Below are 13774 nucleotides of genomic sequence, written 5' to 3' on the forward strand. Positions count from 1 at the left end.
ATCAAAGCTCAAGCTAAACTGGCTTACAAACTTAATTATACACTGCTCTGCTTCTGAGAGTCAATTCTACATACATGTACCTTAGTCTTGGTCATCATTAGAATGCCAACTAATCTGAACCAAATCCTTCCCTTTTCTTGACGAGACAAAGCGTGTCACTGGCGCGCTTGTCACGGGTTAAGCAAATCTACAAAGTAAGATGAAAGTTTCCATAAGAAATTTGAATGCAACCGTCGAATGTAAATCAGCGCTTGTTTATCACTCACAAAAAAGCACGGGCACTTATTAGGTGCACCTAGATTTTTTGACAACAAACACCACTTCAGTCCAAACAGGATTCGAGCTACACTCTGCACCGAGGAGCCGCAACCAAACCGAGGCTTTGATTATATGCATTAATTACGCACGGACTATGAATGATTGGGGAATCCCCTGCCGACAGAATGACGCGTCATTACGTAATCGGTCCATCAGCGTAAACAAACTGAGTGGCACCACCGTTCTGAATGGACTTTCAAATTCAAGAAAGCTTTTGAAAGAAACTGGTTGTCTATTTCTCAGCCGTTTTTACATGCTGAGTAGCAGACTAGGCACTTCCAAGCCATAGGAACTCATCGTGATATGGGGTCCTGATTTCGAACACCAACATTTGTTTGCCTTTTTTGTGTGGGTGACCAGTTGCGTGTAATTCAATAATTGGATTTTAAAAAAAAAGAAAAAAAAGGAAAGAGTAATTTTATTTTAAAAGCTACCGTAAAGGTGTGTATTGTCTTCTTTCTACAAAGGGAAGGTGCAGCACACGGAAATGACGTTATGACTGAAAGCACGTAGTCCCTTGGTCACGTCACTTGTAACGCAATCAGTTACGAAACTATGCCCGACTGAGCCCGACTCAGTTGAGATTTTTGCACAAAAAAAAAGTCATCACAAACGCGTTTGTCTGGGAACTTATAAACCTTTTTTCACTTATTATACATCAAGAAGTCTTGATTATGAGATTCAAACGTAGACTGCGAGCACTCTCTTATTTTTCTTTGCATAGTTACTACACGCAAAACCTAAGCACGCGCCTGATGAGATCAAGAACTAGACGGATTTTGAGAGAAAAGGCGGACTGCAAGCAGTCTAGATTCAAACGCTACATGCAGACATTTCCTTGATATACAGTCTGTTGCCCAGTATCCGGCCACTTCAGTTTACCATTGCCGCAATAACTTTCCTTTCTCTCAAAAGGTTGAGTTTGATCGTCCGGGTGAACGTAGTCCTGAATAGGACTGTTGTTGTTGACAGTGACTGACGTTTCGACAACCTGTGCGGTAGTCATCTTCAGAGTCAAAGTGAGTTGTAAAATGTAATAACAATAACATCGCGACATAATTGACCAATCAGATCAATAACCAGAGTATAATACCATCAACTGACGTAATACAACTCACTTTGACTCTGAAGATAACTACCGCACAGGTTGTCGAAACGTCAGTCACTGTCAACAACAACAGTCCTATTCAGGACTACGTTCACCCGGACGATCATACTCAACCTTTTGAAATGACTCCTGGGTTCAAACCTTTCACAGTTTTCCTTTCTTTGTCACAAGAATTCTAAAATTTGGCCCAGAGACAATCTATTCAGCCCTGATTCAGTCCTTAATATGACAAAAGACAGGATGATTTTTTTGCCTTTGTTTCCATCGCGATTCCAAAAATATAAATCGATCTGGGAACCTAGCATCGTGAAATAAAACATAACCAGGAGCGGCTCCTGACATAACAAATGACTGGGATATGGTTTAGGAACGCGAGCGGCTGTTAAATGGGATAGTTCTCACTTCATTGTCTAGGAGCTTTTTCACTGATTTAAGGAACGCATCCGTGGACAAGCCAAAGCCGCGGTTTGCAAGCTCACTTAGCCCATCTGCAAACCTGTCTGTTTTTCTTCATTTTTGTTAAAAAAAAAAAACAAGCATACAAACAAACAGGCGAAGGGACCTCAATCCGACGGTCCAACTAAGGTCATTCTCCTATTTAGTCTGATCTGAGTTTAGTGTTGATTTCTTCATGCTCAGTCCCCGCATTTGACCTGCTTTTCTAGAACTAATTCCTCCTTCTTTCGCATCTCTCAATCCCTGTGAGACATTTTTCAGACCGTTGCAACCCCATTCTAGCAGTCATGACAACTGGGGAAAGTATGAGAATTCCCGGTTCAACTCCAACGCTTCCGGTTATATGTAGACTTATGCACTGTCACGCGAAACAAGCCGTGTACACGAAATCAACTCGCCTCTGCATGAATGAGTGAAGAAAATTTCCATACGGAGTTGAGTAGAATTATATTTTACGATTATATCACATATCCTAAGCTTTAATTATAGTTATAGATATGAAATAAATTTTATACGGATAATGTACGCAGCCAGGAATCTATCTGACCCAGCTAATTCATCGATTCTGTACAGCAAAGAAAAAACTGGCCGGATACTGGGCATCTGACATCAATATGTTTCTGGCCTCTGTTATTCCAAACAAATTGAATTTCAAGAAGAATTAATAAATTTTCTGCGAACATGACTTCTTTAAGTATCTTCACTTTAAATATAAAACAGTTTGTTTGAAAATATCACATATTACCAACCCATTTCTGAACAGCACTACTTTTGCTGCGCAGCAAACAGCATAAATATTAGCCATGAAACGTTTACTCACCTGAACAGAACGGCGCCTTCTGCCACTGTTTCGCAAGCTGTAAACTTTCATCTTAAAGTTGAAATGTTCAGATTTCATTCGAAATACTTCGTTTACCGAGAACTGAAAAGGGCGCCTCAAAAATTGAGTTTTTGTTTTAAGTGGCTGGATACTGGGCAACATATTGTAGTGTCGAAATGCTCGATGTAAAATGCGACCGTTTTCAATTCCGGTCGAAGTTATATCTGTAGCTATTTTTAGTGCACACGTTTATCTAATCAAAAACTTCGTTATGTTGTTAAATGAGCGCGAAATAAACTCTTCAGAGTCGGGAAAAAAAAGTTACTCACTTACAAGGACCATACAAAATATTTTGACGAAAACGTATCAAAAGTAACTAGAGGTTTGTGTCACTAATCCTCGAAAGAAATATACCGTTCGATGATGAAATCGAAAATCGATATGGGTTTTACAAGCTGGTCCAGAATAGAACATTAGTTACCATTGGTTACATTCATTCATGTAAAAAAATTGATTATTTTTTACCAATCAGCGAGAAGAATAAAATCCCTGGGATTTTCCCTAAGGTTTCGTCATCTGCTAAAAATAGCAAGGCACTACGATAGCATAAATAAAAGGCTCACTGAAAGTGTTCCTCAATTGAAATAGTCTTTGGTTTGGTGTACACCGTTCTTCAGCCGTTAGATCTTCTACCGTAGTTACGTCTGTGAGGAAAGAAAGCCCTCTTGCCTTTATAGGTAAGTTGATATCGCGTCTACTTACATATACAATAACTAAACTGTTCGTAAAATGAAAATGTTGGAAGGTAGAATGGGAGAAAATAGCTGTTAGACCTGTGAGCAAGGCACGACAATTTTGACTGTTGACGGCGCTTAAGTGGAACTTTAGTCCAAGACTTTAAGTTTAAGTAAATGTTAACTTCTGTATTAATTAAAATAACATCAACTTTTTGTTCTGTTTTGGGGGGTTGTATTGGCGCCTTTCACTTCAGTTAAAATTTCGAAAATTTTTCAAATATAGGCAAGTTGTAAGGTCTTGTCAGTAATATACAGAGACGGAGGTTTTTGGAGAACATGGGAACTGGTTTTTCCAGGTTAGAGATTCTTCAGAAGCCAGAATTCCGTGAAGATCAGCTGAAATAATAAGATTTAAAATAACTCGAAACTTTTTTATGTTAATCTGCATTTTTCACGGTTGAAGGGAAAAAACTTACCTTTTTCGACAGCTGACGGTTAACCCCGTTGAGACCTTCAAGCACGCCTCGCGGAAGGTATCAAGAGTCTGAACCCCACAGTTCTTTTCTTCTTTTTTCTCTGCGTATTCTAATCAACCAACCACTTCTGCTACAAGTTCTACTACCTTCTACTAACCGGGGATTTTACTTCTTTCTCTTTTTCTCTCTCTCGCCGCTCTCCTTCATTCTAATGTAATAGTTCTAGTACTTACTTTTATTCAATGAATAAACAGCCCAAAGCAGAGATTTACTAATAAGATCTTGTTTCTATTTCTTCCGCATATTGAGAAGCAGTACTGTAGCCTTCATGTCGAAAATCAGGAAAAAGTTAGTCATCGTCGGCGATGGTGCTTGTGGAAAGACTAGCCTTCTGTTTGTGTTTTCTCAAGACGCATTCCCCGGATTTTACACTCCAACCGTTTTCGAGAATTATGTCGCTGACATTGAAGTCAACGGGAAAATGGTGGAGCTTGCCTTATGGGATACGGCCGGACAAGAGACATATGACAGACTGCGACCACTGTCTTATCCCGACTCCGATGTTATCCTGATGTGCTTTTCCATTGATAGTCCGGATAGTTTGGAGAACATTCCGGAAAAATGGTCTCCTGAAGTAAGACATTTCTGCGGCCATACGATACCAGTCATTTTGGTTGGTAACAAGAAAGATTTGAGACACGACAACAGTGTGAAGAACGAGTTATCGAAGTTGAAGCAAGCGCCGGTATCAAGCGAAGAGGGGCGTGTGATGTCTGAAAGGATCAAAGCTTATTCTTACATGGAATGTTCTGCTAAAACTAGAGAGGGAGTCAGAGACGTCTTTGAAACGGCCGCGAAGGCTTCCCTGAAAAGAACGCCACGCAGGCCTCAATCATGGCGTAAATGTAGTATATTATAACTATAAAGACTTAAAAAACTGATGTATTTAAAACGGCAGCGAAGGTTGCAGTGAAAAAAAGAAAATGTACAGAAGAAACTGCAGCATAATATAGGAGAATAACATTTAAAGGTATATTATAGAACTTTGTCATAACTGAAGGACCAATTATTACATAGAAATATGTTAATAGCAACATCTATATCCTCCCTGAGTTTTCGGGCTCAAGTTTTGTAGTGTAATTAGTACAGCGCAGAAACATTCTGCATGCAATTGGCCATTGTTTTTGTCACCTTTATTATTAGTTTAAAAAAAACTCCCAGTATGGTAGTTTTATATGGTTTCAATCAGAATAAGAAAATGTATTCCGAAGAACTGATTATTTTCTTTTTTACTTTGACTGTTTTTACGTCTGATGATGTAATTAACGAAAAATAATGCTTAATTCCCCCCCCCCCCCCCCACCGCCAACTCCCCCTTCCATGACAAAAAAAAAACACAAACAAACAAAAAAAACGATAACGTATCGTTCGGTTCTTTTTGGAAGTGTCTCATGACCAAACTTAAAGTTAATCAAAAGGATTCAAAATTGTTATCTTTTGATGCGCTTTGGCTGACCACGTGAGATTTGTTCTCGTTGAAAATTACGAATTTTAGACACTCGGAACTGCTTGTATGAGATATTTTGTAAAACTGCACATAATCGTGAATGTGATGAATATAATATGATTAAATGATGATGATATTAAAGGAAATTACTGCAAATAAACGAGTTCCAGAAAATATTCATTACCCCCCCTCCCCTCCCCAAGGAAGGTAACGTAAATTCCGAGGGCAGGAGAGGGGTGCAAAAGGTGGCGATTTCCGAGGGGGTGGCTTTTATCTGGGAAATGAAAGAAGGTAAATATACAATGACCCTCTCTAAGATTCAGGTCTGTGCAAATTTTCACATGCGATACATTATTCGGAGAAATGTTTTGGCTAAATTTACAGAGTTTTGAATGGTGACCCCATGTTAGTGCATGCCCCTCAGACATGGCTGCCGGAAATCAACGGAAACATCTATTACCGAGTTTTGCTACAAAAGCATGGATTCATCCCTCGAGGGGAACTCATAAACTTTTCCTAAAACAAGGACAGTTCAGAATCTGATCAAAATCCCCCAACAGCTTTCTTGGTCGCCAAGTACATGCTGTGTCACGCTCCAGGTTTGAAATTCAAGCGGTACTCTATCACAAAACCAAGAACCCTTTCGAAGTGAAAATTTGCAAAAAAAAATTTAAGTTTATGGCTGCTCTAATACTGATTAAAAACTCAGGAGGATCGATAATTCTTAGTTTTGAATTTTGGTGACGTCATGTAAAAACCGAGAATATGCCCCCCTACGGCCCCGTATATGCCTTAATCCGAGCCATTTCTGGGTTCCATGAAACTCTCACTCTCAAAACGAGGCCAAGTGCCAAACCTTTCTTGTGAAAATGAGTTTTATTTGCATGAGAATAAAAATACAGTGTACAGGTAACAGTGGGCTAAATACATGTAAGCATAGGCAGCAGGTCAAACACTGACCATGATCCTCAAGATATTCTTTTGCACTGTAGAATGTCAATAAAATTGGCTAAAAATTGAGAAACAGAAAATTAAAGTCCTCTGAAAAGTTTATTGATTGAGATGTCAAAGCTGCGCGTATCAGTAAAACCCCGGTTGCGTGACACCTTAACAGGAATACAACGCACCGGAATAAGTGGGATGAAAAGGTCAAAGTTTCAACATTCAACTTCTAGTATAATTTTCAAAACTGGTGACAAACAAAAGCGAATACAACGCTGCGAATAGCTTTTAAAAGCGAAAAGATGTAATTTGTAAGAGAATTAAGTAAAGATATGGTCCATCTGAGCTCATAAATTTAGACAAGTACCGTGTGCAGAACACATTGTTCGACATTGTTGACATGATATCTACGTATCCCATTGACTTTTTTGACATAATTGAACACTGTAGAAAAACGATAAACAAACCTCAAGTACACAGAGAATCGCCAATATTCGATCCGTGAACGAATGTCACAAAGTAGATACCATTTCCTGGGCGAGAAAAACTGTTTCCAACGCAGCACGAACGGTCGAGAAAAAGATGAACAACGCTATTAATGCGAAGACGGTCAAGGAAAAGATGAACAACGCTTTTAATACGAAGCGATCGAGAAAAAGATGAATAACACTTTACATGACCAGAGGCTGCAGAGGCAAACGTGTGCTAGCGTCTCAAAGCGAGGCACGTGTGTGTCGACACAAAATCTCGCCAGTTCACTGCACAGGGAACCCAAAGAAAATAGGGGTTGCGTTCTCGTACCTCGAATGCAAATAGTTTTAGATGACGGAACGGCTTCTAATTACATCCTTCGACGTCAAATGCGTGACGACAAGCACTCAAATAAAAAGGAAGGCAATTTTGAAAAAGAAATTGATGACAAAAACGCAAGAGATTTTCATCACTTCCTGACGATATTACTTCCTTTCTCGTAAACTAACGAAAATTTGACAAACCGGGTGTAACAACAATTGATTGTTGTTTTCCTGGCTCAGAGTATAACTCGAGTCATCCATGGCCAGCTCCCTAATCCAGTTTCAATACAGTAATTGTGTTAATAAAAAATTTTATTAGCTCAGCATAATAATTTATCACGTGCCTCGAGGATTCAAGTGAAAATCAATGACTCTTAGCGTTTCTAACCAATCAGAAGCCTTAGAGGAAGTTTGGCGTAGAAATCTTCCCTGACGTCATAATTAGAAACCAAAATAACTGCACCGCTCTGATAGAATAAATTGAGGTTATTCAACAGTTGTCTCTCATTCCCAAGTTTTACTACCCAGTCCTTAATCTAACATCGAACATTTCATCCACTCTAGGTACGTCAAAGCAAGCCGGTTACTCAGAGTTGATTTTTACAAAGGTATGTTGTAATTATAAGTGATGACTTCGCCAAAATATACTTTAACCACTTTTCTCTCGCAAATTGATACAGCCTCGTCCGATAAAAAAATACTCATACAAACTTTTTTAAGTCAATATGGATAATTAACAACTAGTTTACGCGTCAGGCATGCATTCCTGGTTGAGATCTAGCGGCAAGTTTGAGGAACAAGTAACACGCGTAAAAGCTGCTCGAGGCGAAACCGTAAGGGCAGCTCTAAAGCTCTCAGAGAAATTCCCAAGTCCTTCATATCTTGATAAACGCGCAGCTGACGCGAGAAACAATTGTTTTATAACATTTTCAACGCGGTGGTTTAAAGATCAAAATTCCCTTTGCTACGCTTCAATACGTACAAACACGTCATCAGCGTGCACAATATAATGGGAATGTAAAGCACGTTCACAAATTTACCAGCTATGCAACAATTAATGCATGCAATATTATTTTTTGCAAGTGAAACCCAACTTGGTGGTGATATCTGCGACAGAATACAAAGCTCTGTGAAATAGAAAATTACTTATTTACTAGAGTTGTTCCTTGATAGGAATCGGCTATTACATTCACTTCAAGTTTCAATCGGCATTCAATACTGCTATTTGGTAAACAGGTGTTTGAAATGGTCTAACTTCTGAATCAGCACGTATTTCACAGTGCTACTATAGAGAAAATTAGCTCATGGACAGTTCCTCATGATCAATTATTAAACCAAAACTTGATTCAATTTAGGCACCTGCACCTCTCTCATTACATCTGGTATATGGAAATAGCAGAGACGCAGATTTTTTTATTCTAGATGAATAAAGAGCTACTATTTTATTCAGAAGTGACGAACTTGAAAACCTTAGGTTTTTATGATTCAGGATGGACACACTGTGGTGTCATCTCTCTAAGATTTCAAAAAATTACAAGGTTGAAGAAAGTTCTCCCTTTCAGCTGTCATTATACATTTACTGTAAATTAGTTATCAAGAGAAGAACTTAAGTCTAACTGATACGTTTGTCTATTCTCATCAACTTTTGCTGAATATTGTATCGATATTGTAAGGCCGAATTACATATTGATCTCAATGCGGTTGAAAAGGGTCAAGAGAGACTGAGACGGTGTGTCAGTCAGCACGTATTTGTGAGAAAGAGTTGAATAGATTGGGCAACTCATGGACCAAGCGTCTTCTTTTCTCACTGTAAAACTGAGGCCTTACCTTGCCTCTCCATTCAGAATAAAAAGCAAACATCAGTTGATCTCAGTGTCATAATTGGACGAGACGATAACCCCTTTAAAAAAAGGCTATAAGTTTTGTTCAATTGTAATGATTGCTTAATCACGCTAAATAAAGTATTCACTTTTCATCCCTTTGCAGATTAACGATTCGTGATGTTAGCCATCAGGAAAAAACTGGTCATTGTAGGTGATGGTGCTTGCGGGAAAACCTGCCTTCTGCTGGTGTTTTCCAAAGATGAATTTCCCGACACGCATGTGCCGACAGTTTTCGAAAACTATGTAGCTGATATGAAAGTTGATGGGAAAATGATAGAGTTAGCGTTATGGGATACAGCCGGACAAGAAGATTACGACAGGTTACGGCCACTGTCTTATCCCGATACTGATGTTGTCCTGATGTGCTTTTCTGTCGATAATCCCGATAGTTTTGAGAACATCCCTGAAAAATGGGCTCCTGAAGTACGACATTTCTGCCCAAACGTACCAATCATTTTGGTCGGTAACAAGAAAGATTTAAGACACGACGACAGGGTGAAGGAAGAGCTATCAAGTAAACCAGCGTGTGTAACGAGCGAAGAGGGATGTCTTATGTGTGAAAGGATCAAAGCCCATGCTTACATAGAATGTTCTGCGAAAACGAGAGAGGGAGTCAGAGATGTGTTTGAAACGGCCGCGAAGGCTGCACTGAAATCTAGGCGTGACAAGCCTCACCATTGGTTTAAATGTCGTATGCTGTAGGCAGTAGTCCGGCCAGGATGTATTCGTGAAACGTAGAGCGTAAGAGTGGAAGGATACTGTGAAAACTGTCACGTGATAAAAGAGATTCTTCATCAGATCAGATCAACTGATCGAATTAAACATTTGACTGTTGATTTCTTAGTAACGGATTCGACATTTGATATTTTTTTGTATTTAGACTCAGAGTTTTACTGCAAAGACATGAATAATCTTTAGAAATTAAAATTATTTTGTGAATCATTTCGTTGCTTTTGTTTGGCATTTAAATACTCTAAGTACATCGTTGTTGAAGTGGTAGATTGTACTCTGCAGCCTGTTATTGGTCTCTGTTCTTTTCTCAGTTCTAATAATTCACTACTTTCACATTAACCATAACACACATTGTTTACCCCACTAAGACACTAAAAAGCGGCAGCAAAAACGTCACCAGTTTAAATGAATTTCTCGTTTTTTAAAGTTTGTCGCGTTTATTCCAGTAATTGGCTGAAAATGACAAATGTAGGCGAAATTTCCTGGAGTTGATTACTTGGGGACCGCACTCAAGCTAAGAAAGAGAAAGAAAAATTCGTCGTCGCTTCGTTACGTCCTCCATGCCCTGGGGTTAATTCCTTATTTCAGCTATATAGGTATGTGCCGCCCCATCGGGTAGGGTTTTTGTGCCGTTTTGGTCTGAAGTGCCCAAATTTGGTCTGGAATCGGTTATGGTTTCTGAGGGAAGTAGGGCAGTGTATGAACCCATTCATCGTTTAAATTCCAAATGAGTAAGAAAGAAAGAAAGAAAGAGAAGTATGAGAACTCGAAATGTATTTCAAGAATTTTTCTGTTTGCGCTCTAATCGTAAGTAATGATAACATAATTTCTGTCTTAAAGGCCAGGTCTGAAAACGGGTCATGGAAAATTACATTTCTTGGTCTGAAATAGGTCAGGATTTGGAGAACCTGGCGGTACGCCCCCCACCAAGAACTCCCAGGAGTACCCCCCCGGGCCTCCATGAAACTTGCACCAAACAAATATTATTTGGTTTCAGCCAAATTGTAGCTGAAGAAACGGCCTGATAAAGCTTCTTAACCCGGCTTTAACTCCGAGAAGTGACTTCTCAAATTCTCCTTGCAATTTAGATACTCTATCCAGCAAATAGATGACGAGAATCGACAAACAGATGAACTCAAGGTTGTTATCTTGATGTAACACCAAATTCTCTAAATTTATCTACAAGGAAATGTACAGCCGTTCGAGTTCAGCATTACGTAGCATATCTTGAGAGTTAAAGGGTTAAACTGACCGCAAGGGAAGCACCTCTCTTGTAATCGCCCCTGTCTCTCAAGCGATTTGCCAGGAAAAAAAATTAACAAGGAAATAGAAGTTGTCAACAGTCAAGGTGTACTCCGTAGTTTTGCTTATTTTGTTGTTCGCAGAAAGCAATACAGAATTTAACTGGTAAGAAAATTTATGATTCTGCGTAGGAGTTTGAAATTGCACGTTACTAGTTTTATTTTAAAAACCTGATATTCCGCTGGCCGCTTTATTGACTCCGATGGCTGCGATTGAGACCGAGAAGGAGACTACAACTCTATTAAACTTGATGATTTGTAATGAGATTTTTTCGTTAAATTTTGCAATTGAAAGTAATCTTCAGTCTACTATGAGCAACTTGGAATTCTTCACAGAGGCTATCACATCGATGAAAATATATGAGGCAATACTGCTTCTTCCGCACTCTTAACTGCAGTGCACGTACACATCAAGGAAGCGGAGATGACGTCACAGATCAGCTGAACTGAGTTACGCAACCCAATTTTAAAAAGTAGCCTCCTCCAAGCTACTTGAAGTGCCAAATAAATAATTGATCATTAGTCTGAGCAATTAAAAGCCCAAAGGGAAAGCCTCTGGGACTTTCCCTTCGTCAGTGGGCAATAATAAATGTACCACTCTGATATAATAAATTGGTGGTGGCTAAGAGTTTTCCTTCACTCGCAAGTTTGACTCCTCAGTGGAATATCTTTGATTTTTGGTTCACTCGATGAATAGCCACTGTTAAGGTCGTGCCGGGGACACCTTAGGGTCAGATAGAAGTTAGATAGTACAACTAAGAAAGCACATCCATTAGTAATAACTGATCAACAAATATGAAAATGAGAAATGTGAAAACTATACAAACACGTTTCTCTCTAACACCCTTTATTTTGTACATAATAAAAAAAACGGTTCGGTTTGGTTAAATTCAGTTCTCGGAGGCAAGCTATCACGAGAAATACAACCTTCACGGATAAAGACTTCCTAGCCTGAATTTCAAACATACCGTTAGAGTCGAAGCGATGTCTGAAATTCAGGCTAAAAGATTTGCCTAAATAGATTTTCATCGATCCACTTGATTTCTAATGATTTTTATCGATTTCGATTTTATCTATTGGCTACTCCGGGATTTGACTACACCCGGAACTACACCGACGTTGATTTGAAAGGGCGGCAGATTTAAATTGTGAAAAACTAGGCGCCCACAAACCTGGTCAATATCACTGAACCATCCGAGGAAGATTTTAAACCTGGTTTTAAAGAAAACATAAGATTTTTCAGATTTTTTAAAAAAGTGATAATGTTTGATCCTTCGACAAATTTGCTGCTTGCTTGTAGTCAGTTTTCATTTTTGGATAAACAGATGAACAGATTAATCTTCCGATATAAATCGATGAAATCTGTAAAAATCAAGATAACTCGATAAACGAAACGAGTGCGTCATCGATTTCTACCGATTGATCTATACAATTGATAACAATCAAATCAGATTTACCGATTTTTGTCGATTTATGAATTGATAAATCGATACCGATTTTTATCGATTGATTACTTCGGGCTCTTAATAGCCACAGTGATAAGCGAATGGTACTGGTATATCGGCTGGATGCAGACATTACCAACTGTTATAGGAAACAGGCAAGTCATTTATTTGATTGTGACACGCAAAAAACTCCGTTTCGTGCAGTCGCTTGTCTTGGCAGACTTGTTCGTGGGCTTTTTTTTTCCCAGGGCAGCCTTTCAGTTCTGGATTGCATGCAAGTATACCCTTGTGATTAAAGACATAGCAATGCTTTCCATCTATTCATCTGTTTCTACAGTGCGCCACGGCTCTCGATCGTTATCTCGCCATCTTGAATCTCCTCAGTATATTTCGCTTATGACTTCTCATCGCGCTCACGGTGTCGATAGTCACCGCATGGCTGTTCCCAATATCAGCTTATTTTCCGTTTCCTTTATTACTTCCGTTTCTCCCCCACCCCCTTCCCCTTCCCGCTCTTTTACTCGCCCCATTTTTCGCGCGGTCTTTGACTCTCGTTCCTCGTTCTTTGCTCCAAAACCACACGGAAACGCTTGCCACGCAAGCTATTTTACGTCACATACTGTTGACATCTGAATGATGTTACCTACAATCTCGTCCCCAGGAGTGGAAAACGAGAAGACCCTGGGGACGAGGTTGAATAATGTTATGTCGTCTGTTATGTCACGATTTCCAACAGCTGCCATATTGAATGTAAAAATAGGCCGCGTTTTACGACAACATCATTTACCTGTTTTCTCGTTCATTTTGGAGGATACTACTACATCTAAATAAGAAAGGAAAACCGAAATGAAATCTGCTAGTTTCATTAAAGTCATAACAGGCTAATTCAGCAACAGAACGGGAACGTTAGTTGACGACGGCGAGCGCAAATTAAACAACTGGCTTGACCAATGGCAGAGCAGCAAATTGGGCACCGGAAGTCGTGTTTAGTCCTTTCCGCGCGCTTTTCCGTCGTCAACTGACGTTCCTGTCTTGTCGCTAAATCAGCCTAATGTCGTAAAAGAAACCGAGATAATTAAAAGCAGGCCAGTAAAAAATGCTTTATGGATGATCCAAATTTATGAAGTGTACTTAACAACAAAAAAAAAAAACTCCAATTGTTTTTGATCGAAAAATTGTTTTGTCTTTTCTCATTCTCTCTTGCTTTTCATTATCATTTAGAGAAACGTGCCTGACAAAAAATGGTTGCATGGAA

General features: G+C 39.2%; 2 protein-coding genes across 2 annotated transcripts; both read left to right on the plus strand.

Moving 5' to 3' along the window:
• Window positions 1-3383: 3383 nt before the first annotated feature.
• LOC140936459 (ras-like GTP-binding protein RHO) lies at window positions 3384-4899 on the plus strand. Its single transcript, XM_073385936.1, has 2 exons — window positions 3384-3439; window positions 4239-4899. Exon 2 carries the CDS (start codon window positions 4244-4246, stop codon window positions 4832-4834), a length of 591 nt encoding a protein of 196 aa, XP_073242037.1. The 5' UTR covers window positions 3384-3439; window positions 4239-4243; the 3' UTR covers window positions 4835-4899.
• A 2729-nt stretch (window positions 4900-7628) lies between these two features.
• Window positions 7629-9983, plus strand: LOC140936461 (ras-like GTP-binding protein RHO). The gene is made up of 2 exons (XM_073385937.1): window positions 7629-7766; window positions 9145-9983. The coding sequence occupies exon 2, from the start codon at window positions 9159-9161 to the stop codon at window positions 9741-9743; it is 585 nt and encodes a 194-aa protein (XP_073242038.1). The 5' UTR covers window positions 7629-7766; window positions 9145-9158; the 3' UTR covers window positions 9744-9983.
• Window positions 9984-13774: the final 3791 nt, after the last annotated feature.

This window comes from Porites lutea, chromosome 5 (assembly GCF_958299795.1).
Source record: "Porites lutea chromosome 5, jaPorLute2.1, whole genome shotgun sequence".
Lineage (NCBI taxonomy): Eukaryota > Metazoa > Cnidaria > Anthozoa > Scleractinia > Poritidae > Porites > Porites lutea.